Raw genomic sequence first — 25,860 nt, forward strand, 5'->3', positions numbered from 1 at the left:
GTGTTTGTAGATATTCCTGCAACAGATTAGTATCTTCAGTAAAATTGCAGATCAAAAAAATGCATGGCTGCATTACATTTCTGTTAATATCGACCACAGTAATTTTGAGGCTTGTAATTTTGTCTTTGGTATGATCAGTCAAGGAATGTCACACAGGCGTATGTTTGAAAACAATATTGTTGAAGAAATTTATTTAAAATTTGGATAACTTTCCCTGTTCCAACAATGTAACAAATTCTGCCAAAAGGGCCATATAGTGTGTGGGAACAATAGGATGGGACAAACCAAGGCTGACTAAAACTAGCAGCAAGTTCTCAGGGTACAAGACACCCAAATGCATCTCCAATGCAGCAGCTTCCTCTCTCCATTCATGAACAATCACATTTAACACCACTTGTTCTTAACATAGTGCATCACAGAACAGCAAAATCAGAGATCCATATAATACAATCTGCAACAAGACATGTGACTGTTGGGAAGGAGTTCTTGGCAAACTGCACTATTTACTGAATGGCTGATATATACTATTCACAAATTAAGTTAAATCACAGGGTTGAACTCATGATAGCAATAAGATAACAGCGAAGAGCTAATTTTAAATGCTGTCTGCCCGGTGGAAACCGAATCAGTGAGCAGATAAAATCGGAGAGTACGACTTATGTGCACAGGTCCCATGGCCTATCCTGTGGTCTGAACACTCAACAGAAAGTCATGGAACCACCTTCTTTGAATGGACAGATCTGGTATGCACCAGGGTCTGGTAGCTACTCCGACTCAAAGTCTGGGTGAAGGAAGCTGTGGGAAGGTCAAGTGAGAAAAGGAGTCAGGGCAGAAGAGGCGCACAAAAATTCCTGTTTCTTTCAGGAACAAGAAAAAGATGAGGTGTTCCCTCTGGGTACAAGAAGGAAACCTCCTGCCAGACAGCCACTTTGTGCTCCTACCTGGTGCAGGCATGAGACTTTTGGGACTCTCCTGGAATTCTGGCTATGAAGATCTGGGTGATTAATCATTTGCTACACATACATGCACATATGTTCGCGCACCACTTGCACAGAAGTTTAAAATCAAACTCTTTAAATTTTCCTTTTGAATCCTCAAATAAATTAAACAGGCCCTTCGGACAACAAAAGAAAGATCGCTCACAAGTGTCAGAAGATGCACCAGATTATGGATTATTTTCCATTTCCTTCACCATTCGGTACACACACAAAGTTAACAGTTTCCAAAGCCGATCACAAACATTCACCATGCAATTCTTCTCAGATATAGAAAGAAGGAATCATCAGCAGAGGAGGAGTACGGTTCTCCTGTTGAGTAAACAAATCCAGGTTCAAAGCTTTCCTTTTACTCAGTGGCATGTATGAAGTGCTTCCTTCAAAACCCTTTCATCAATTTGCTTAAAATAAGATGAAGACATGTTTGCGCTTCTCATTTTGTTTTCAATTATGAGAATTTAGCCAGAATCCGAAGAAATTAAATTTAAGGGCTGAAGGGAGTAATATTATCGGGGTTCAGACTGTTGGAGTGAAGGAAGAAAGGAGGATGGTCTGGTCAAAAATCTGACTAACTCAGGACTCTGAAACATGATGCCAGTGATGCTGCAATTTTGAGCCTTCCTAATTAGGCAGTTTTCCGAAAATAAAACACAAAGAACTCTGAGATCGTCACATCTGACAAGCAGACTTGCCGTCAATTTTCACAGACCTGAAATACATGATTATCAGGGAATAAAAATCTCTTTAGGAGTAACCTCCCACCTTCAACCAACAATCACAGGTTAATTATGAAGGAACTTCTTTTTTTGCAGATATACCAGGGATCCCTGCACTAACTGTTTCACGACAGTCTCACTCACCCGACCGTTATTATAAGATATGTAACCAAACATTGCTCCTTTCAATTTCTAGAAGAGCTTCAAGTATCACATGTACGAAGTCATATTAAATAGCGAGTCAGTGAGCATGGAGGGTTGACTTCTCATTGCCATGTGCTAGCAATGATGGCAGGTGACAGACCTCTATACCAGTTTCTTAGCCTCAAAGAAGCTTTTCAGATGCTTCATTTGCCAGATTCCGGTTAGGATCAGGATAATTGTCTGTGCGATCGACCACCACAGCACGCGTTGATTTGTGCTTTCGCTCGTCTGACGAAATCGCTCTTCCCTAAACTGTATGAAGCAATGAAAGCAAGACCAAAGAAATTAAAATCAGCCACAAACTTTCACTGCAGAAGTGCAAACAATTAGACAAGCAAAAGCAGGCACCCAGAAGGCTCAAGGTCGTTGAGTGCTTGTCCCACATACAACTGCTAGGCTGTGCTGAATTGGCTGATCTTAATGGGGGCAGCAGGGAATATAATAATAGCGGTGGAAGAAAAAATAACCCTGGCTGAGCCGAATAGCACAATTCCTTGTTATACTTTCACAGTAAATGTAAACCTACTCGTGACTACTAAATAAACTTTAAATTCTATGTATACGTTTCTAAATGTTGGGGACTACAATAGGCCTCTGCATTGCTGGGCCAGGAAGGAAGACAATCTGCCAGGGTTCCCATTCTTGAATGCAATCCAATTAGGCCACTGCGAGGGTCTGTCAGATTGAAAGATGATGATGATGATGATGACGAATGCTTGCTGACATATATGTTTGGGCTCACACTTGCAGGATGGCCAGCTGGGCAAGATACTGGAGGCTGCCATTGCTTACAGAACCCAGGTCTCAGCAACAGTCAGTGCAAATGCTGGGAAGCACAATGGCTGGCTATTCATACAAATGGCACGATGGCACAGTGGTTAGCACTGCTGCCTCACAGCACCAGAGACCCGGGTTTGATTCCCAGCTTGGGTCACTGTCTGTGTGGAGTCTGCATTTTTTCCCCATGTCTGCATGGGTTTCCTCCGGGTGCTCTGGTTTCCTCCCATAGTCTGAAAGGCGTGCTGGTTAGGTGCTTTGGCCACGCTAAATTTATCTTCAGTGTACCCGAACAGGGGCCAGAGTGTGGCCAGATTGTCACAGTAGCTTCATTGTGGTGTTAATGTAAGCCTACTTAAGACACTAATAAATAAACTTTAAACTATGAGTTTAAAAATCCTGAACATATTAGCAATCTAAAAAATAACTGGTAGCTGCAATAATTCAGACCTAGATGTTCACAACAATCGCAACAAAGTGGGATGCATATTGTTGCACTGAATGTGGAAACTCCGCATGCAAAGAGCTTTTAAGTTTGGTGGAATTACCAGACAAAAACAGGTGTTTAAATTCAGTTACACTACTACACATCAAATGTGTTGTGAAAGAACTCACCAAGGCATCCCGCAGCAGTTAGAAATAGTGTTGAACATGCTCAATTAATCTCAGCACGAGCGTTACATTTAAAAAAGGCTGAAAAGCTGCCTCAATACACGTTTCCATCTGCAGTCCGCTTCTGAACAAAATTCAATAATTCTCAGTCGTTGCGTGCCAAAGGCTGCTAAGCTCAAGTTCCCTGTCTCTCAGTCCTGCCGCAGCACATTACCAGATGCAACTGAAGTATTATCACACAGCATTGTTGGACATTCGATTTCACACTACTCTATTCCTGAAAATTAACCCTATGTATTCCCAAAGGGGCTGTTGCAGTTTGAGATTCTGGGGCACCACTTTCTGTTCACTCACCCTCTGGTAGTTCTGCTCTTTTTGAATTTGTTCAACTTGGTCCAGCAGTTGCCTCACTCGCAGCTGCAGTTCTGTCAGCTTATCCTTTGCAGCGATTTCTGGGTAGTTGTTGGCATGTTCCCCCACTTGAATGTCGAGGTGCACTCGCTAAACCAGAGAAAAGAGGGGGAAAGAGAGAAAGGAAATAGTTCACAGGAGATTTATAGTGAATGTTATACATGAATAATGTTGCACCTGAAGACACTCGCTCAGTAATGAGGTACATGTGTATTTTACCCGAAAGAACCCCCCCCCAAACACATGCGTATTGGCACATTCGCTGATGTCTCAAGTGTCAATCATCAAATTATGAGGCCAGCCAATGCACTGTTTGCATGGTATTCAACCATGGAAGTATCACAGCAGAGCCCATTCCTGTCTTCACAAATGCATGGTTTCCTTTTATTCATTAACGGAAGTGGATCCTGTCAGAAAGGCCTATACTCACCTCTCAGCTTCACCTGATGCCTAGCTTGCTTGGTTATTTCAGGGGCATGAAAGAGTCAACCACATTGCTATGGCTATGGAGTCAAAGCTAAACCAGACCAGGTAACGAGAGCAGATTTCATTCCTGTTTCGCGGCCACCATGACTGACACCAGTTTTTTATTCCAGACGTATTTAATTGACTGGAATTAACTCCTCCAGCTGCTGCGGTGGGATTTGGCTTCATGAGTCTTGGCCTCTGGATTACTTGTCCAGTGACATCTCGTGAGGGGGAGCAGAGAATTCCTCTCCCTAACCTGTGGCAATTGTGACATTTCAAAGAAGTCTTGCATTTACTCATTTTCACAATCACCAGACATTTTTAAGTGTTTTACAGCCACTAAAATACTTTTTGTGTAGGCACTATTGAAACGAAGGAAGCATGGCAGCCAATTTACGCTGAACAAATTGCCACAACGTGATAAGGACCAGTTCATGTTTTTTGATATTAATTGAGGGAGTCTCCAGGGAATTCCCTATTGGAGGTTCCTCTATGAAGGGATCTTTCCCATTACCTGGGACCTGTAGTGGAGGATAGTGCACGCAGAAGTGTCATACAATCCAAAAAAACCTGCCCTTTTTGTGATCTTGCGGAGTCCACGGACCATGTCTATGTTGGATAGCAGAGGGTAGCAGCAGAAGGGTGCATTTCTGAATGGAGGGCTGTGACTAGTAGCATTCCTCAGGGATCAGTGCTGGGACCATTGCTGTTTGTAATATGCATAGACAAGGGTCATGGGTGGAGGGGGGACTCAATGTTAAAATGGCGGCACGGGCTCGCCGGGCCAAAGGGCCTGTGTCCCGGACTGTTTTGTTCTTTGAATGTTATAGACTGCACTCCCTTCTTAATTAACTCAAAAACCTCTTATCGATGTTTTGTTTACACTTCAGTTCCACGCTCCTGCTCTATGGGCACCTGGTGCAGATGGGGGTAAGTGAAGGTGGAGGACCTTCTTGTGAACCTGCTCCAAGGCCTGGATAAATTGCCATAGTAAAAAGTCTGACAACACCAGGTTTAAGTCCAACCGATTTATTTGATAGTAAACTCACAAGCTTTCGGGGTTTGTCCCTTTGTCAGGTGAATGGAGAGTTCTGGCCTCAGACAGAGCATATAAAGCACAGACAGTTTACAGTTTACTGATTGGAATGCGAATCTTTACACCTAACCTGCTGTTCAAGCCCTAAAGTGACCGACAATGTGAGTGGAAAGAGCGCTGATCACAGGTTAAAGAGATGTGTATTGTCTCCAGACAGTACAGTAAGTGAGATTTTGCAAACCCAGGCAAGTCACAGGGGTTACAGATAGTGCAACATGAACCCAAGATCCCTGTTGAGACCGTCCTCATGTGTGCGGAACTTGGCTATCCTGGAGAGGGAACATGTGGTGTCCGAGGGCACTGTCGAGGCATCCCGTGCTGGTTGGGCACCGGAGGAACTGGGGTGTATTATCAACATCTTTAATCACATTTTAGTTTGACGTTTTAAGTTTTCTTTCTGCTTTGTGTTTTTCTGTTTCGGGCTGTTTCCTTTTTTTTGGAGGCTTTTCCTTTGAATTTGTCACTCAGTTAATTTGATTTAGTTTATATGTTTGGTCAAAAGGATTGAGTCCAGTGATAACTCCCCTGTTTTAAGAACATAAGAAATAGGAGCAGGAGTAGGCCATCTAGCCCTTCGAGCCTGCCCCGCCACTCAATAAGATCATGGCTGATCTGAAGTGGATCAGTTCTACTTTCCCGCCTTCTCCCCATAACCCTTAATCCCCTTGCCTACCAAAAACTTACCTATTCGCGTCTTAAATATATTTAGCGACGCAGCCTCCACCACTTCAACGGGCAGAGAATTCCAGAGATTCACCACCCTTTGAGTGAAGAAGTTACTCCTCAACTCCGTTCTAAACTGCCCCCCCCTCCCCCTTATCTTGAGGCTGTGCCCTCTAGTCCTGCTGTCCTTTCTGAGCAGGAAGAACCTCTCCACCTCTACCCTATCCATCCCCTTCATCATCTTATACGTCTCAATAAGATCCCCCCTCATCCTTCTAAACTCCAACGAGTACAAGCCCAGTCTATTCAGCCTATCTTCATAGTTCAACCCCCTCAACTCCGGTATCAGCCTAGCGAACCTCCTCTGCACTCCCTCCAAGGCCAAAATATCCTTGCGCAAGTGCAGCGACCAAAACTGCACACAGTACTCGAGCTGCAGCCTCACCAGTGCCCTGTACAGTTGCAGCAAGACCTCCCTACTTTTATATTCAATCCCCCTCGCTATGAAGGCCAGCATCCCATTTGCCTTCTTGATCACCTGCTGCACCTGTAGGCTGGGTTTTTGCAACTCATGCACAAGGACCCCCAGGTCCCTCTGCACCGTAGCATGCTGCAGCTTTTCGCTCTTTAAGCAGTAGTCCTTCCTACTATTATTCCTGCCAAAGTGGATAACTTCACACTTGCTAACATTGTATTCCATCTGCCAGGTCCTCGCCCACTCGCTCAGCCTACCTCGATTCCTCTGCAGACTTTCTACACCCTCCGCACAATTTGCTTTTCCACTTATCTTGGTGTCATCAGCAAATTTCGACACCTTACACTCAGCTCCCTACTCCAGATCATCTATATAAATGGTAAACAGCTGAGGCCCCAGCACTGATCCCTGGGGCACTCCACTAGTCACCAACCGCCAATCCGCATAGCACCCATTGACACCTACTCTCTGCCTCCTATTTGACAGCCAATCCTCTATCCACGTTAACACCTTACCCCCAACTCCATGCCCCCTAACCTTCTGTAACAACCTTTTGCTTCAAAATATTGCTCCGCATGGATCTGTTACATGCTTCCAAGCAGGCAGATGTGTCATCTGAAAGGCAGCACTTCCAACAGTACACTTGCCCTCAGCACTGTACTTAGGTGTAAGTCTTGACTTTTGTGCCCAAACTTTTGGTGAGACTCAAAACCTGAGCTTTGTTTGAGTCTGTTCCCCAGTCAGCGCCTGCTGACTGCAGTAGTTTAGTGCTCAGACAGACAGACCAGAGATCAGTTCATTCCTGTCTCTATGACTCAGTGCCACACCACCCAGTGCAGAGCAGAGAGACATGGGTTGCCAAAATCTTGAAGGATGTGATGTCTCCCTTGGAAAAATGTGAGCATCGACGAACAAACATCAAGTTTGAGAAAGAAAGAAAACTACAAGAATCAAAACAGAACATCAAAATATGTATTTATGCTGAAAATACTTTGTAAAAAGTTTGGAGCTTGCTGTTTATAAGAGTGTCAAGAGAGCATGTAAATCCTGATATCAGTTCTGTTCCCACATTCAGTGAGTTGAACAGTGCTCATAATGTCCCCAAATTTGGATGGCCTTTGTAGCAGTGTTTTTCAAACCATTTTTCCCGGCGACCTACTTTTACCAAATGTCCTTCCCTTGTGACCCAAGCCATGTTCACTTACTATTCATCTCTGGCCCACTCTTTCGTGTATGTCTACAATCAGCTTAGGAGAAAGGGGAAGAAAATTGCTGCCAGGTGTACAGGATACTTGGTGCCAAATGCACATACAGGGTGCACTGACCTGTTTATTCTTGCTTCATATGGTCATACACTGTACTGCTGAGAGAATGATAGGGAGTGGGATGGCTTGATCTTGGGTTTGGACATAGCTCAGCACAACACTGAGGACCGAAGGGCCTGGACTGTTCTATGTTATTTGAGAATTGGGCTAAAAAGGGTGAGAACATCTTTGGGGATCATTTTTTGACATTGAGCCTCCCGTGAATCACGACTCCCACTTGGAAAAACACTGCTTTAGTGTTGCTATCAGTGCACATACTGAACATATCACTACGTACATATGTATAGGGGCTCTTACAGACGTTATGTAAAGGACACGGTGGTGAATGTTTCAAGTGGGTCGAGGTGAAAAAACAAAATGCAAAACAGCAGAAAAACATGAACTCAAGAATCATTGCAGCCTCAAGGAGGAACACAGCATGAGAACAGGACGCAAATGTTAAATTGTTCTGTCGTTAAACATATGCCACACATTCCATTCAGTATAACACAACATTTTCAGTTTCACATTGAGATAAATGCAACACAGCACAAACACCAGCGGCTGAATTACTTTTAAATGGAGTGCCCTAAAGGTAAATTGCACCAATGTATCCAACGCCCAACCCTTACCAGCTTTCCAGCTGCAAACAGAACCATCTTTGTGGAGTTGGAGTGTAGGCAGATCTGATGCTCACCCGGAGTGTGTGACGTGAAGGTAAAGCGTCCCTCCGAGCCGTACTGTCTGGAGAGGATAACCTGGGGGAAAAAAAGGCAGCCAGTCTACAGTGGAGAAGTTAAAAACACGCTTAAAGTCCCAATTCCGTCTGACGCTAAACATAATCGAGTAAGCAACTGTCGATGAGAAGAGATATGAGCTCAGGTGCTCTTGTGTTTTTAAACCTGAGAAAAACTTTCCACACCTTGAGCACATCCAGGTCTCATTCTGCTTCTCTAAAGCGACTGACACTTTCTTGGGTGCGGCTGTAAACGTAGGAGGCTAATTTCTGTGACACTCTACCTTATCTGCTCACATTCACTTTTCACCACAGGTCCTTGGAGAGAGGTTAGATCCTTGACTGGCTTTCTTTACCTGAAAGCAAGTGCATTGAGGCCACTTGCAATCCTTCCACTGCTGTTTCATCAGAGATCAGTCAGCTCAAAGCACAATATCCTGATCTGCCTTTTTTTTTAAATCTTTCATTTAATACGGGCATCGATGACATGATCAACATTTGCAGCTCTTGGGGAGGTGATGGCAAGTTAGCTTCTTGAACTGCTACAGTTTAATTGCTGCAGTCACAATGCCATTAGTAGCTTGACCCAACAGGAAAGAAATGGTGAAAAACTTCCAAATCAGGATCATGTGTGGCTTGGAAAGGAACTTAGAGCTTGTGACGGTCCCATGGGTGGCACGGTGGCACTGTGCTTAGCACTGCTGCCTCACAGCGCCAGGGACTCGGGTTAAATTGCAGGCTTGGGTAACTGACATATTCTCTCCATGTCTGTGTGGGTTTCCTCCGTGTGCTCCAGTTTCTCCCACATTCCAAAAACGTGTAGGTTAGGTGGATTTGCCATGGTAGATTGCCCCTTAGTGTCAGGAGGATGAGCAAGATATAGAGGGGTATGGGCCAAGTGCGGGCAATTGGGACAAGCTTAGTGATTAAAAGAAAAGGTGGCATGGACAAGTTGGGCCGAAGGATCTATTTCCATACTGTAAACCTCTATTACTCTGGATAAATATGTGGGTTTACAGGCCAAGGCCTAGGAGGAATTGTTGTCTGTGCGGGCTTGATGGGCCAAATAGCCTCCTTCTGCATGGTAGAGATTCTTTGCGTCTGCTACCCTGTTTTTACGTGGTAGAGATTGTGGGTTTGGAAGCATCTGTCAAAGGAGGTTGCTGCAGTGCACCTGCTGCATCGTGGAGGAGGGCGTAAATGTGGTGGATGATGTGCCCGTCAATCAGGGTGCTTAGTCCTGGATGGTGTTAAGCTACTGAATGTTGTTGGGGCTGTAATCATCAAGACAAGTGGAGAGTATTCCATCACACTCCTGACTTGTAGCTGATGGACACGCTTTGGGGGAATCAGGAGCTGAGTTACTCGTTGCAGAATTCCCAGCCTCTGAATGGCTCTTGTTGCCACAGTATTTATATGGCTAGTCCAGTTACGTTTCTGGTCAATGATAAACCTCAGGATGCTGACAGCAGAGAATTCAATGACGGTAATTGTTGAGAGGCAACTGTCAGATTCTTTTCAGTTGGAAATAGTCATTGCTTGGAATTTGTGTGGCGTGAAAGTTACTTGTCACTTTTCAGCCCAAGCCTGTCAAGACACATGACAATGCAGAATCACCAAGCAGAAACTACTAGCCAAGTTCTGCACGCATGAGGATGGCCTCAACTGGGATCTTGGGTTCATGTCACACTATCTGTAACCGCCACGACTTACCTGGGCTTGCAAAATCTCACTAACTGTCTTGACTTGAGGCCTCTTTAACCTATGATTATCTCTCTCTCCACAAGAGCTATGTGTACCTGTATAGACTCGCATTCCAACTATTCTAATCTGCAGTTATCTTGCAATTGTGACTTTGCTGATATATGCCATGTTTGTGAACTAACCTCCATTCACCTGATAAAGGTGCAGTGCTCCGAAAGCTCGTGATTCCAAATAAACCTGCTGGACTTTAACCTGCTGTTGTGAAACTTCTTATTGTAAGGAAGTTGGCACTTACACTTCTAACACAGAAGTCTGTGCTCCTGCACTGGAGTCCATCGGAGAGGAGAAAGACAATTTCCTATTGAAGTTCCATGACCAGTAAATGACATCTTAACACTTCAACTTCCTGTCACATGACAATATGTAATTTTATGTCGTGAACAACTGGACAAAGTCGAGGTAAATACCATGCAACCTCTGACCAAAGTGGATGGCAAGGTGGCACAGCAGTTGGCATTGCTGCCTCATAGTGCCAGGGACCCGGGTTCGATTCCCAGCTTGGGTCACTGTCTGTGTGAAGTCTGCATGTTCTCCCCATGGGTGCTCCGGTTTCCTCCCACAGTACTAAAGACTTGCTGGTTAGGTGCACTGGCTATGCCAAATTCTCCCTCAGTGTACCCAAGCAGGTGCCAGAGTGTGGCAACTAGGGGATTTTCACAGTAACTTCATTGCAGTGTTAATGTAAGCCTACTTGAGACTAATAAATAAACTTTAAACCCTTAAACAAAGTACATTCTGCAAATCATTTGAACAGATTTCCTCCAACAAGGACAACAGTTCTACGGTATAACCAAATTCTCCTTGTATACGTACTCTAGTTGCAGCTTGCACCCTACCTTGGAGTCCGGATCCCGCACTTCCACGTGCATTCCCAATCCTGGAGTAGAGGGCAGAAAAGATTCTGACTGCTTATCCCACAGTTGAGTCCGGTAATTACCTGGATTAAACATTTGAAGAGGAATAACAAAGAACCTTCGGCACAGAAACAGGAATTTCAGCAAAACAGTTCATACCAGTGTTGATGTTACTTATACTGCTTCATTTTACCCCATCAGCATCACCTCCTATTCCTTTCTCGCCCACTTTAAGTTTCTTTATTATTGTCACAAGTAGGCTCACACCAATACTGCAATTAAGTTGTTGGCAAAATTCCCTCTGGATCCCATTTATGCTTTTTGCTTCTGCCATTCTTTTTGGTAGCACATTTGGTCCTAGCCATTTTCTAGGTAATAAAGTTTCTCCTGCATTCCTAATTGGATTTATTAGTAACTAAGTTTTAGTTATGGTGCCTAGTTGTCTGCTCCACAAATTACTTTCACTGGTTCCAGGAGACTGTTAAAGAGATACTTGCCCATGAAAGGCTGGGCACATGGGATGCACAGGAGCAGCGATTACAATTTAGGATTACAATTCTGTTTTTACACAATGGTCAATAATCCATAACTGCAAAAAAAATTCAGCCACTGGCGTGTGATACAGGATAGACTCGTTACTTGTCTGCATTAAAGATATAAATAGACTATTATTAATCAGCCATGAATTGGTTTCTGTTATACATCTCTGCAAATTGCTGATGTGGATAATAAGTTGGGTATTACTGTCATAAAGCTGATATTTATATTGGCTGGTATTTATATTGAAAAGAACCATTACGGTGCGATTGTAGACTAGAGCCCTTTCCTGCTAATATTTTCCTGTATTTGAATGATCACCCACTGTTTAAGTCAGTTGTCATATTCTTATAGGTCAGAAAAATACAGATTCAATACATAATTCATCTATTACCTTGAACATTAACCCTCTGCAGCAATAATGCAACTTGGTTACCATTTCTATCATCTTCAAGGTGCACTGTTGCAACTCACCTTCAACAGCATCTCTCAAACCCACAACCTTCATCACCTTGAGGGATGAAAGCAGGCACATGAGAACACCACCACCTCCAAGCTTCCTTCCGAGGGACACATCATTCTAAATTGGAAATGTATCACTATTCTCTCATCTTCACTGGGTTACAGTCCTGCAACCCCTGATGTCAGACACTTGTAGAGGTACCTCAACCAAAACAAATAAAAACCTCACCACCAGCACCCTCTCAAGCGCAGTTGAAGATGGAGCAGCACAAGTTGCTCTCACCATAGGAAAGCAGACATGTGAATGAAAAAAACTGCAGCACCTGAGTATGTAAATCCAGCAAACACTTTAGTGCTGTCTTAAAGATTTCTGTACAGTCTTACAAAGACTAGGCCCATTGCAGTGGCTGTAAAAGATATGAAGGGGAGCATGTGGCAAATTTTCATCCCTCAACAACATCACCAGAATTCAGTGGCCATGCAACTCAACTCAATACAACTCAAGAACAACTTCTTCCCTGCTGCCATCAGACTTTTGAATGGACCTACCATTTTAAAGCTGATCTTTCTCTGCATTCAAGCTTTGATTGTAACACTACATTCTGCACCCTCTCCTTCCCTAATGTACTCCATGAATGGAATGTTGACTGTATCGTGCACAAAAAAAAACTTTCACTGTGTTCCAATACATGTGACAATAATAAATCAAATCAATGCATCATGTGGTTCATTTTGGCGGGTCAAATAGGATGGCAGAATATAACATTAATGGTAGGACTCTTGGCAGTGTGGAAGTTCAGAAGGATCTTGGGGTCCGAGTTCATAGGACGCTCAAAGCAGCTGCGCAGGTTGAAGCTGTGGTTAAGAAGGCATATGGTGTACTGGCCTTCATCAATCAAGGAATCGAGTTCAGGTGTTGAGAGATAATGTTGCAGCTATATAGGACCCTGGTCAGAACCCACTTGCAGTACTGTGCTCAGTTCTGGTCGCCTAAATATGGGAAAGATGTGGAAGCCATAGAAAGGGGGCAGAGGAGATTTACAAGAATGTTGCTTGGATTGGGGAGCATGCCTTATGAGGATAGGTTGAGAGAGCTCAACCTTTTCTCCTTGGCCTCTTTTAAGGTCAAACCAAACAATCAAAACTCAAATTAAATCAGGACAAAGTAAAAGGGGCAGCTCCCCAAAAGGAAGGGGAGCAGCCTGAACAAAATCAAAGTAAAAGGAAACTTAAAAACATCAAATTAAAATGTGATTATTATGGTCAATAAGGCACCCCAAGAGACGAAGGATGAGGGGTGACCTGATAGAGGTGTATAAGATGTTGAGAGGTATTGGTCGAGTGGGTAGTCAGAGGCTTTTTCCCAGGGCTGAAATGGTTGCCACAAGAGGACACAGGTTTAAGGTGCTGGGGAGTATTTACCATTTATATAGATGATCCGGAGGAGGGAACCGAGTGTATGGTGTCAAAATTTGCTGATGACACCAAGATTGGTGGAACGGCAAATTGCGCGGAGGGTGTGGAGAGTCTGCAGAAGGATCTAGATAGGCTGGGCGAATGGGCCAGGAAATGGCAAATGGAATTTAATGTTGGCAAGTGCGAGGTGGTCCACTTTGGTAGGAATAATGGTAGGAAGGACTATTACTTACTTGGCGAAAAACTGCAGCAGGCGACGGTGCAGAGGGACCTCGGGGTCCTTGTGCATGAGTCGCAAAAACCCAGCCTGCAGGTGCAGCAGGTGGTCAGGAAGGCTAATGGAATGCTGGCCTTCATAGCGGGGGGGATTGAATATAAAAGTAGGGAGGTCTTGCTGCAGCTGTATAGGGCATTGGTGAGGCCGCAGCTGGAGTACCGTGTGCAGTTTTGGTCGCCACACTTACGCAAGGATATTTTGGCCCTGGAGGGAGTGCAGAGGAGGTTTACTCGGCTGATACCGGAGTTGAGGGGGTTCAGCTATGAGGAGAGGCTGAATAAACTAGGCTTGTACTCGTTAGAGTTTAGAAGAATGAGGGGAGACCTCATTGAGACTTATAAGATGATGAATGGGACGGATAGGATAGAGGTGGAGAAACTCTTCCTGCTCAGAAAGGACAGTAGGACTAGGGGGCACAGCCTCAAGATAAAGGGGGGTGCGGTTTAGAACGGAGTTGAGGAGGAACTTCTTCACTCAAAGGGTGGTGAATCTCTGGAATTCTCTGCTCATTGAAGTGGCGGAGGCTGCCTCGCTAAATATTTTTAAGACACGGGTTGATGGGTTTTTGATAAGCAAGGGGATTAAGGGTTATGGGGAGAGGGCGGGAATGTGGAACTGAACCACGACAGATCAGCCATGCTCTTATTGAATGGCGGGGCAGGCTCGAAGGGCTAGATGGCCTCCTGTTCCTATTTCTTATGTTCTTATGAGTAGGTACAGAGTTTTTCACTCAGAGTGATGGGTGCGTGAAATGGGCTGCTGGCAACAGTGGTGGAGGTGGACTCGATAGGGTCTTTTAAGAGACTTTCAGATAAGTACATGGAACTTAGTAAGATACAGGGTTATAGGTAAGCCTAGTAATCTCTAAGGTAGAGACACGTTCAGCACAACTTTGTGAGCTGAACGGCCTGTATTATGCTGTAGTTTTTTTTCTATGTTTCTTTGCGTAAGCAAAGATCAGTTTTTTTACAAATAGAAGTCTGTGTTCTTTCCATTTATTTATGGAATTTAGATAACTGGCAACCACTCTGAATTGGTTATTGTTTGAGTGCATTAATTGAGGACTGAATGGTGCTAGCTATTTGCTCAGTAAATGAACGGTGAAGTATGTTCACTTCACTCTGTATTGTGTATGCAAATACAAGGCATTTTCAAATAAAAACAAGAGTCTGTGGCTGAAACACTTGTAACAGCCACATTTGTGGCTGTAAAACATGGATATCAACGTTCAAACAGATTGGCACAAAATTATGCTCTTGTGCCAATGAGCTTGAAGAAGTTTCCTTGGGCTAAATTTGTTTACAATAACCCGTGGCAGAAAAGTATGTCATGTGCAAGACACAGGCTGCATATACTACATCAAAATTGACCAGAAATTGCAAAAGAAAATCAAGTGACTTGGCTAAACATTGAAACATCGTGAATTTGTACCAAGGGTATCAATAAAATGCCTGTGGAGAAGAAGGATGGGACATCCTGTGGTCCTCTTCCTTTTTTCCTAATTTACTGGAATATTGCTTGTTGCAACAAATAATGCCTTATGAATCTTTTAATAAACAAAATGATCAGATGGAAAAGGTCAATTACAGATGAGAAGTGAAGTCCATGTGCTTAATGACAAAATTAAAAATTCACACTGTTCAAACTGCACAAAAATATCTGCCATTTGCTGAAGTTACTGTCTTTAACTGACAGCCCAAGGCACTGGCTGCATATTCCTCACATTCACTGCATCAGACAGTAAAGTCTGAATTTGGTGATTTGTCACCCAGTGCCTCAATTGCAATTCCAATGTATATCAATTTAGGTGGGATTTATAAATCTGGATATTTGGTTTTGAACTGTGAAAAGCTTTCTCTTATCCAATTCACTCAGCTCACAGATCTAGTGCTTTCTGAAAATGTGTTAAAACTGCAAACCTCACCTCAATGGGTTTCTGTTTCAGAATCTAACACCGTAGCAATCTGATCACATGGGTATCTCTCCGATCTGAGGCATTTATCTGGGATTCTCCCTTTTATTTGAAATTAAAGGGACATTTCAAATCAAAATATGTGATAAACGTTAACATTTATGTCATAGGGCAGATACTGGGACCTTTTCTATTGGCTGGGGATGTTGGTAGGATAAGGGGATGTTGGTAGGATAAGGGGATGTTGGTAGGATAAGGGGATGTTGGTAGGATAAGGGGATGTTGGTAGGATAAGGGGATGTTGGTAGGATAAGGGGATGTTGGTAGGATAAGGGGATGTTGGTAGGATAAGGGGATGTTGGTAGGATAAGGGGATGTTGGTAGGATAAGGGGATGTTGGTAGGATAAGGGGATGTTGGTAGGATAAGGGGATGTTGGTAGGATAAGGGGATGTTGGTAGGATAAGGGGATGTTGGTAGGATAAGGGGATGTTGGTAGGATAAGGGGATGTTGGTAGGATAAGGGGATGTTGGTAGGATAAGGGGATGTTGGTAGGATAAGGGGATGTTGGTAGGATAAGGGGATGTTGGTAGGATAAGGGGATGTTGGTAGGATAAGGGGATGTTGGTAGGATAAGGGGATGTTGGTAGGATAAGGGGATGTTGGTAGGATAAGGGGATGTTGGTAGGATAAGGGGATGAGCATTTAGCACTGTGGTGAGGAGAAATTTCTTCAGTCTAAGGATTGTAAATCTTTAGAATCCTTTCAGCTTTCGGATTTCTCATTCTTGAACACATCTAAGGCTGGGATAGATTTCTGCACTCTCAGGGAATCAAAGGGTTTGGGGAACAAGTAGGAAAGTGGAGTTGAAGCCCAAGATCAGCCATGATCGTAATGAATGGCCGAGCAAGCTCAATGAACCACACAGTTTTCTCCTGCTCCCAGCTCGTGTACGAGAGTTTTCAATTTTCCCAAATGCCAAGATACTAAGCAGCAACTCTCCTCCCAGTGTTAGCCCACAGGGGATGTGCTGAGTAAGGGTTGTTTCGACCTTTAAATACACTGCCTCGGTACCAGACAGGTGTCAGATCATGAGACTATATACTCAACATTACCCACAGAAGAGTGTGCTGACCTCAAAGTCCAAGCAACGTGGGGCATTCAATCCAGGGTGTGGGCACCAGAATAATATGTTGACATGCCATGTGTGTGGTGCCAGTCACTCCAATGAATGAGGAAGCCAGCAGTAGGGGACAGATTTAAGGATGCTCACTGCCAGTCAGTTGGGAGTAACACAGCCCACTGACATCTGACGGGGGGGGGGGCGGGGGGGGGCACTGCGGCCTGGTCCACTGCCAGCCAGTGGGGGGTGCTGCCGCTCCCACAGGGATTCCAGCCTCTCCTGAAGGGATTCTTGCCCGGCTGATGACGTTGCGCACCGGGCGCCTCTCAAGCCGCGCGAGCTCACCGATCACCATGGTCTCGTCAGGGATCTCTTCGATGAAGCATTTCTTCTCCGTCTCCCCGATGTGGAAGTAGATTCCGCGCGACAGGCCAAGCTGGACACCCAGCCACACCACCCAGAAGGCAGCACCACACCAGCGCATCCCGACCGCCGCTTCCAGTGGCTGCCAGTGCGCCTGCGTCCCGGAACCAGGACACGAGCGCGCGTTTGCTTTGCGTCATCCAGCCACGGCAAGGAGCGCAGCGCGCATGCGGATTCGGTGGGCAGGATGCCGAGATTGCGCATGCTTATACTGCGAGTGCAGATAGAAAATAGCGGGAGGATATTTGGAGCTTTGAACTTGCTCTGTTATTCATTATAATCGTGACTAATCATTAAATTCAATATCCTGCTCCCACTTTCCCTCCCATATTCCTTGAGCCCCCAAGACCACGATCTAATTCTTGAAAGTAATAGAACACTGAAAGAAAAATATTGGGACATTGACGGAATGTTTTTCTTCAGTTTTCTCGAAGAGACTCTCCTTATCCGTTAGTCGCAACTCAAGGAATATTAACTCTGGAGCGTTCTTAAATTTCATTTCTTCTGGCTAAAATGCTTTGATTACTGTACACACACGTGTATTTCTACTGCTACCTTCACAATTTTCACAGTAACTTCATTGTAGTCTTAATGTAAGCCTACTTCTGACACGAATGAATAATCTCATAACTTTGTAAAATGCTTAGCCTTTAATGAAGTACTTATGAAGTGCAGGCACAGCATGTGGGAAACATGGCAGCCAAATTACGCATAGCAAACTCCCACAAACAGCTGTGCAATAGTGATCAAAGTTTTAGTGACACAGGCATAAATAATAACAGTGGGACTGGGCTGTTCTTCAAAATGTGCAGGGCAGACGTTGAATTCCTTAAAAGCATCCACCTGGCAGAGCAAACATTTGAGGATATTAAAAATGTTTATATCTCAGTTTTGCACTGCAGCATCAGTTTAGGTTTGTGTACTTACATCTGGAGTGGGATTTGAACTTGCAAAGTTCTGGTTCAGAGGGAACTGTGCTGCCTGCTGAACCACAGCTTTTGAATAGTTTAGTACATAAAATAGTATTAATGATGAGAAAAGTGACTGACAGAGTCAAGATTCATCCAATCAGGTAACACAGTGCATGTTTCCAAATTGGCATCAAAAGAATTTTCAACCTTTAGGGAAAGGTAACATTCAGGCAGAGTGACCTAATGTCATAGAATAATATAGGTTCATGGTGGGAGATAGGTTCTTTACTCAGAGAGTGGTTGGGATGTAGAATGCACTGCCTGCTGTGATAGTGGAGTCAGACACTTTAGGAACTTTCGAGCGGTTATTGGATAGGCACATGGAGCACACCAGAATGATAGGGAGTGGGATAGCTTGATCTTGGGTTCAGACACAGCTCGGCACAACATTGAGGGCCAAAGGGCCTGTACTGTGCTGTACTGTTCCATGTTAATTATAATTATATGTTAATTATAGACTGAGTTACATAAGTCCAAAATGAGGTATGCCTTGAATGAGATGTGATTGATGTAATATTAGTTTAAAATTTATTTACTTGTGTCACAAGTGGGCTGACATTAACACTGCAATGAAGTTTGTGAAAATCCCCTAATAAAAAGGAATAAACTATAGAAAAAAAGTAATATTTTCAGTTACCACCACAAAGCAGTAAGGGATTTTAGCATCTGCCTGTATGTAAACACACTGCAAGTTCTTTCTCTACCCACATACTTACACAAAGACTAGGAGACTGCAACTCAACTTTCTCTGTCAGTCCAAAGTATCTGCAGGAAATGGCAGCACTGAAGCTTCACACACTTCTCCGAAGTAGAACTGTGTTTTACTGACACTTTGAAAGTATAAATGTAGAGTTAATTATCATGTGACAAAGTTGTCTGGCTGGAGCATTATGCAGGTGTTACAGGGCAACTTCTGCAAATCCACCAGGGATTAATTTTGAGAGACACTAGTTACAGTGAACATTTTTATTTATTTGACTGGATCAGCATTTATTGCCCATCCTTGAAGGTAATTAAGAATCAACCACATTGCTGTGGATTTGGGGGTCACATATAGGCCAGACCTATAAGGATAACCGATTTTCTTCCCTAAAAGGCATTCGTGAACCTGATGGGATTTTATGACAATCAACATTGGTTCCATCTTCATCTTTTAATTCCAGATTTTTTTCTATTGAATTCAAAGTTCACCATCTGCCATGGTGGGATTCGAACCTGGGTCCCCAGAACAGTGGATTTATTAGTAAGTAATACCAAAAAATGAATGTCTCGCCCAGTGCACAAAAATAAGTCACACATGTTAACAGGTTTGATTGCAATTTAACCTTAACACTACAACAAAAGTTGCAGGTCAGCCAGGATCTAACAGACTGTGGTACAGGTGTGAGGCTCTAAAGGGCCTATTCCTGTTCCTGTGTAATCTGAATCTCTGTAATGGTCATCTGCCTTTTTAGGATTGATTTATACGATTTTGAATAAAGAGCAATGGATCATTTAGATCTTAATATAAGGTTACAAAATATAAAGTTTCCAAATTTGCCGATGATACGAAGGTAGCTAGAAGGCATGCTGTGACGAGGATATTGTGATTCTGCAGTGAGATATAGACAGATTGGTGACTGGGCAAAAACCTGGCAAATGGAGTTTAATGTGTGAGGTCATGCACTTTGGTAGGAGGAATTAAAAGGCAGATTATTATCCAAATGGAGAGAGGCTGCAGGTGAATGAACTAAAGAGGGACCAAAGTATTCTGCATGAATCACAAAAAGCTGGCAAGCAGGTCCAACAAGTTAAGAAATCAAATGGTATTTTTTCTTTTATTGCAAAGAGGTTGGAGTTTAAAAATAGGGACGTTTAATTGCAATTGTACGGGGTGTCCGTGAAGCCTCATTTGGAACTTGTGTAAGTTTGGTCCCCTGACTTTAAAAAGGATATAGTAATTTTTGAGGATGCTGAAGGAGATTCACCAGGCTAATTCCTGGGATAACAGAGTTGTCCTATCAAGAAAGACAAAATAGTCTGGATCTGTATTCCTTGGCATTTAGATAAGGGGTGACCTTATTCAGACATATAGGATCCTGTTTGACAGGGTAGATGGTGAGATGGTTTCACTGGTGGGAGAGTATCAAACTCAGGGACATTGCTACAAGATAAAGGGCCAGTCATTTAAAACTGAGGTGCATAGAAATTTCTTCTCTGAGAGTGTGGTGAATTTCCAAAATTCTCTGTCCCAAAGGGGGGTGCAGGCTGAATGATTAGAAGTATTGGAAGTGGATAAATATTTGAGAGATTCGATAAATATTTGATCGGTCAAAGAATAAAGGGCTATGACACAGGAAAGGAGCTGAGGCTAGCATAGATCAGCCATGATCATACTGAATGGCAGAGTAGGCTTGAAGGGCCTGCTTCTATTGTGTTAAAAATTCAAATTATTCTCCGGTTTTAAAATATTTTTAATTGAAAAAAATCTCTTGGTTGAATTTCAAACCATTTCTTGAAAACATAATGTCAGAAATTTCAGTAACAATCTGCCAAACATCAATACTTGTTACCTATTATCCAAGTTATTGTCTGACATACCTTAAACAGAAACTTAAAAAAGCTTTGGAACAACAATGCAGTCACACAAACATCAACACTTATGACACTCTGATTCTTCCAGGTAAAAAAGGCTCTTTGGAATTTGCTTCCTGAGAAAGTGAGATATCTCTTGCTGGATCTTATATGTAATGTACCGGCACTGAACTTGTAAGTTGTTTCAAGAAGAACTCTCACTGAAGCTATTTTTCACAGGAAGCCACTCAATTTACTCATTTTTAACAGCAAAGATTGTGTAGATTCATGTACAACCTTCTGGCTTAAATCAGTCTTCAGAGGACAAACTGGAAGTTGGAATCAATACCTGAAGATTTTGTTGTTTGGTTACCATAATCAAAAATCACAAATCTTAAGCCAAACCCTTACCCCAAATCCTCAGCTCAAACCTTGAGGCCAAACCTTTCCTAGGTGTCTTCGGATGTTGCAAGTTGAACCTACGTAGATCTGTTCAATGATATCCGAGTCACACCTGAACTGTTAGAAATATATAACTGCAGGTTTCTTGGGAATCAGAGAGGATGAATATACTCTCTTAACATCTATTACAATCCCAACCCATATAGATTCGAGAATGGGTTTTTACACTTGAAGGAATTCTCACACTGCATTTCTTTATCATTTCTCAAAAATTCACATTTCATCCTCCAACTTACTCGATTTCCCCCTCCTCTCCTAAAGGTATTGCTGAATGCAGCAGATTTCTAGACATGTGGTTGGGGGCAGGGGGCAGAGGTATTTGTCAGGATAGGTCTTCATTTTAATGTAACAGTTTCATTTACTGTCTCTCAGGAGAAGAGTCCAAATTACTGGAAGAGAAAAAGTTCTTCAAGTTTCGGGGTTTGAAATAGTGTAACAACTTGCAAATGACAGACAACTCCTGAGGAATACAGTCACATGGTAATGTCTGTTCAATATGATATTAATACAGACTAAGTTGTCCAATTATTAGGTCCCTATCTTGATTGCATTTTTTCAGTAAATCACTTTCTTGACATGTTTACTGTCATTATTATTATGGCTATTATTTCCAATGTTCAGCCTCCTGGAACAGCACTTTGGTCAGTCTGAATTACTCATTGTCAGGTGAATACACTTACAGACCATGAAAGATCACCCAGTCACAATGAGTTTATCAGCAGTAAACAAAGTTGAGGAACAATACTCTCACTGGATCAGAAACGTTTCCAAGCTTACTGCAGGGAATGTTTCCCAAAACCGAGCGGACTGATTAACTAGCACTGTCAGGAAATTGCAATTTGTTCATTTCTCTTCGTTCTCCATGCTTGTATTGATTTCGTGACTGTGACAAGAACCCTAAATATTAAGTAGAGAGAAATTTTTGTCTCAGCAATTTTGAATTTGACGTAAGAAAACAGTGAAAAACAATGATGTTATGAATATTAAACAAACAGTCATCTCATGGAATGAAAGGCGCAAGTGACACTGTTCTCCCTGAGAAAGGGTGGGGGGAAGCTAAGCCCTGGTGGAAAAGACATTTATGGTGAACTCCATGGAGGACAAACTTGGGGGCTGTGAAAACTAAATTGAATGTGGGACGTGAGACCAGAATTCACCATTGTGTGTGTGAAGGAGGAGTGGGACTGGGCTAACACTAAACCCCTGTGGGGAAAGGTTTGAAGCAGAGCAGATGCAACCACTGGGCAAACAAGGTGGTGGCTGGAATGCCGAAATTTGTTGCGGGTGAGGCCAAATACTAAATGAAGTATTCATGAAACCTCATAAGCAATGGGAATATGTGTATGTCAGTATATGTGGATTTATATGTATTGATATACATCCACATATACTGACATACATACAGATTTCCGTGTTTTTAAATTGTAGTTTTGCCAAAATTGGTATTATATTCCTCACTCTGTTCATACAATAGTTTTACAAGTTTGTACATCTACATGACCATTCCAAAACTGCAAACCAGTGAAGAATGTCACTGAAAAACATTTATTTTAGCCCGCCCTGTAATGATTGTAGCACAGTGATTAGCACTGCTGCCTCACTACACAGGGACTTAGGTTTGATTCCCAGCTTGGGTCACTTTCTGTGGGGAGTCTGCATGTTCTTCCCTGTCTGCACGGGTTTCCTCTGCGTGCTCCAGTTTCTTCCCACAGTCCGAAGGATATGCTGGTTAGGTGCACTGACCATGCTAAATTCTTCTTCAGTGTACCTGAACAGGTACCCAAGAATGATGTCTGGGGAATTTTCACAGCAACTTCATTGCAGTGTTAATGTAAGCCTACGTGTGACAATAATAAATAAATAAAATGACTGTGTAAATTGCACATTAAATCATCCAGTGATCATTGCAGGAACACACATGCCGGAGTTCTCCAACCTAGTCTGTGGCTGGGTCTCTGGTCCTGCTACTGTGAATGGAGATTTAGCTGGGCGCCAAATTCTCTGTTCTCTCTGGCAGCAGTGGCGGGGGGGATACTACATCGGAGAATTGGGCTGTAGTATTTCATTCTATGAACCATATTACACATTATAATGTGCATTTCTACTGAAACATATATCGTGAAGAATGTAGAACAATAATATTCTCTTTATTCCTGAAAAGTAAATATGCAATTAAGAATGCAAAATGCTTATTCACACCTTTGCAGAATTTTCAAAAAGTTCATTTTCGAAAGTTAATAGGGGTTTGGGGGAGGGCAAAATAGGAGTAGTAGGTAGGTCTGAGCATTTACAAACCTGATGATTCCCATTGTTTAGTTGGGTATGGTTCATTTCATTCTCCAGGAAAGATTCCATCAAACTGATGTCTTGTGGGGTTTGTTCAACAGTCGACTCATGGGGCATCTGGAAAATACATCAATGAAGCCATACCATGACCTGTCAAGATCTTGGAAAACTGGGATTACTGCATACGTACAGAAGATTCTTCATGTCCATTAAATATAATATTTCAAGCTTTGTTTAATAAACAATCATATAATCTTGGAGATATCAATTCCTCGTTTATGGCTAACATGCATGCAGCTGTGCCTTAAGGAAAATAGGAGGAATGAGAAAAGAATGGTGTTTTATCAATGATATTGAAAGGAGTTTACACATGGAAAGGGCAGTGGGAACATCATCACCTTGAGGTTCTCCTCCAAGCCACACAACATTCTGACCTGGAAATATTTTGCCATGTCTTCACTTGTCACTGAGTCAAAATCCTGGAACTCTCTCCTTAACAGACTGTGGGTGTACGAACACCGCATGGACTTCAGCAGTTCAGAAAGCTGCTAACCACCAGTTTCTCAAGGGCAATGAGGGATGGGCAATAAATACTGGCCAAGCCGGCAATGCCCACATCTTATGAATGAATTTTTAAAAATTACTAAGATCGTCAGCATGACATACAGGTCTGCAAAATCCCAAGAAATAGTTGGAAGAGGACATTTCATTCTTTTTAATGAATTCAAGATTTTTAATTCATAAAATGGACGAGGAATCCTGAATCCTGAATGATATCTGACTGTTGGACAGGAATAAGAAACAGAATAATTCTCAGAGTAACATGACAGTGGAGACTCTACTCTGACAACACAGTTAATGAATGATTCTCTGCTCAAGTTAAGAGCGAGAGAAGTAAGCACTATTTTTAACAGATCCATTCACCTAATAACTGAAAGCCTTACACCACTGATAGAAACCATTTGGAAGTAGGTGTACCTACTCTGAGCCCAGTGGCAGCAGCAATTACTGGTATTCTTCAGCCTGCTACCTCTAAAAAGAGTGAGATGTATTAGAGCAAAGAAAATTACAGCACAGATCAGGCCCTTCGGCCCTCCAAGTCTGCACCGACCATGCTGCCCGACTGAACTAAAACCCCCTACCCTTCTGGGGACCATATCCCTCTCTCCCTATCTTATTCATGTATTTGTCCAGACGCCCCTTAAAACTCACTATCGTATCTTCTTCCGCTCCTGGCAGCAACTTCCAGACGCCCACTACCCTCTGAGCAAAAAACTTGCCTCGTACATCTCCATTAAACCTTGCCCCTTGCACCTTAAACCTATGCCGCCTAGTAATTGACTCTTCCACCCTGGGAAAAAGCTTCCCACTATCCACTCTGTCCATGCCTCTCAGTCTTGTAGGTCTATTAGGTCATGTCTCAACCTCCATTGTTCCAGTCAGAACAAACTGAGTTTCTCCAACCTCATAGCTAATGCCTTCCATATCAACCAACATCCTGGTAAATCTTTTCTGTAACCCCACCAAAGCCTCCACATCCTTCTGTAGTGTGGCAACCAGAATTGGACACTATATTCCAAGTGCGGCCTAAGTAAGCTTCTATGAAGCTGCAACGTAACTTGCCAATTTTTAAACTCAATGCCCTGGCCAATGAAGGCAAGAATGCCATATGCTTCTTGACTATATTCTCCACCTGCATTGCCACTTTCAGTGACGTTTGTACCTGTACACCCAGATCCCTCTGCCTATCAATACTCTTAAGGGTTCTGCCATTTACTATATATTTCCTACCTTTATTAAACCTTCCAAAGTGCATTATCTCATGTTTGTCCAGATTAAACTCCATTTGCCATCTCTCCTGCCAAGCATCCAACCTATCTATATCCTGCTGTATAAAGTTTTTTTTTGTGTACACCTGAGCATTAACTGTAGCACTCAGATCCCTCTGCCTATCAAAACTCTTAAGGGTGCTGCTATTTACTATATATTTCCTATCTGTATCAGACCTTCCAAAATACATTACCTCACATTGGTCCGGATTAAACTCCATCTGCCATCTCCCCACCCAATCGATCTATATCCTGCTGTCCAATTCTTCTGATCCACCAATCTTTCTGTCATCCACAAATTTACTAATCAAGCCAGTTACATTTCCTCCAAATCATATATAGCAAAGGTCCCAGCACTGATCTCTGAGAAATGCACACTTCCTCTGTTACTTTGTCTTTTATCACTGAGCCAGTTCTGTATCTACCTTGCCAGCTCACCTCTGATCCCATGCGACTTCACCTTCTGCATCAGTCTGTCATGACAGACCTTGGCAAAGGGCTTACTGAAGTCCATGTGGACAACCTTCTACCCTC

At 43.0% G+C, this 25,860-nt stretch overlaps 2 protein-coding genes across 5 annotated transcripts in view; both read right to left on the reverse strand.

Annotated features, from left to right (window-relative positions):
• Positions 1-159: 159 nt before the first annotated feature.
• On the reverse strand, positions 160-17,338 carry LOC145361316 (transmembrane emp24 domain-containing protein 4-like). The gene is made up of 5 exons (XM_080216972.1): positions 17,148-17,338; positions 11,058-11,158; positions 8,354-8,479; positions 3,659-3,805; positions 160-2,167 (listed from the first exon to the last, which is right to left on the reverse strand). The coding sequence occupies exons 1-5, from the start codon at positions 17,284-17,286 to the stop codon at positions 2,018-2,020; spliced, it is 663 nt and encodes a 220-aa protein (XP_080073098.1). The 5' UTR covers positions 17,287-17,338; the 3' UTR covers positions 160-2,017.
• Positions 17,339-20,638: 3,300 nt separating this feature from the next.
• Positions 20,639-25,860, reverse strand: part of LOC145361285 (cytosolic purine 5'-nucleotidase-like) — a 68,310-nt gene continuing 63,088 nt past the window's right edge. For 3 of the 4 annotated variants that reach the window (XM_080216927.1, XM_080216926.1, XM_080216928.1), the window contains exons 17-18: positions 23,507-23,614; positions 20,639-22,108 (exon numbers count right to left, since the gene is read on the reverse strand). In XM_080216927.1, the coding sequence (XP_080073053.1) occupies positions 22,055-22,108; positions 23,507-23,614 (162 nt within the window). In that variant the 3' untranslated portion in view covers positions 20,639-22,054. Of the gene's footprint in view, positions 22,109-23,502; positions 23,615-25,860 lie in introns of those variants that run through there. The other variant, XM_080216929.1, reaches the window with a different exon arrangement.

Source organism: Carcharhinus amblyrhynchos, chromosome 34, assembly GCF_965287045.1.
Source record: "Carcharhinus amblyrhynchos chromosome 34, sCarAmb.v2.hapA, whole genome shotgun sequence".
Taxonomy (NCBI): domain Eukaryota; kingdom Metazoa; phylum Chordata; class Chondrichthyes; order Carcharhiniformes; family Carcharhinidae; genus Carcharhinus; species Carcharhinus amblyrhynchos.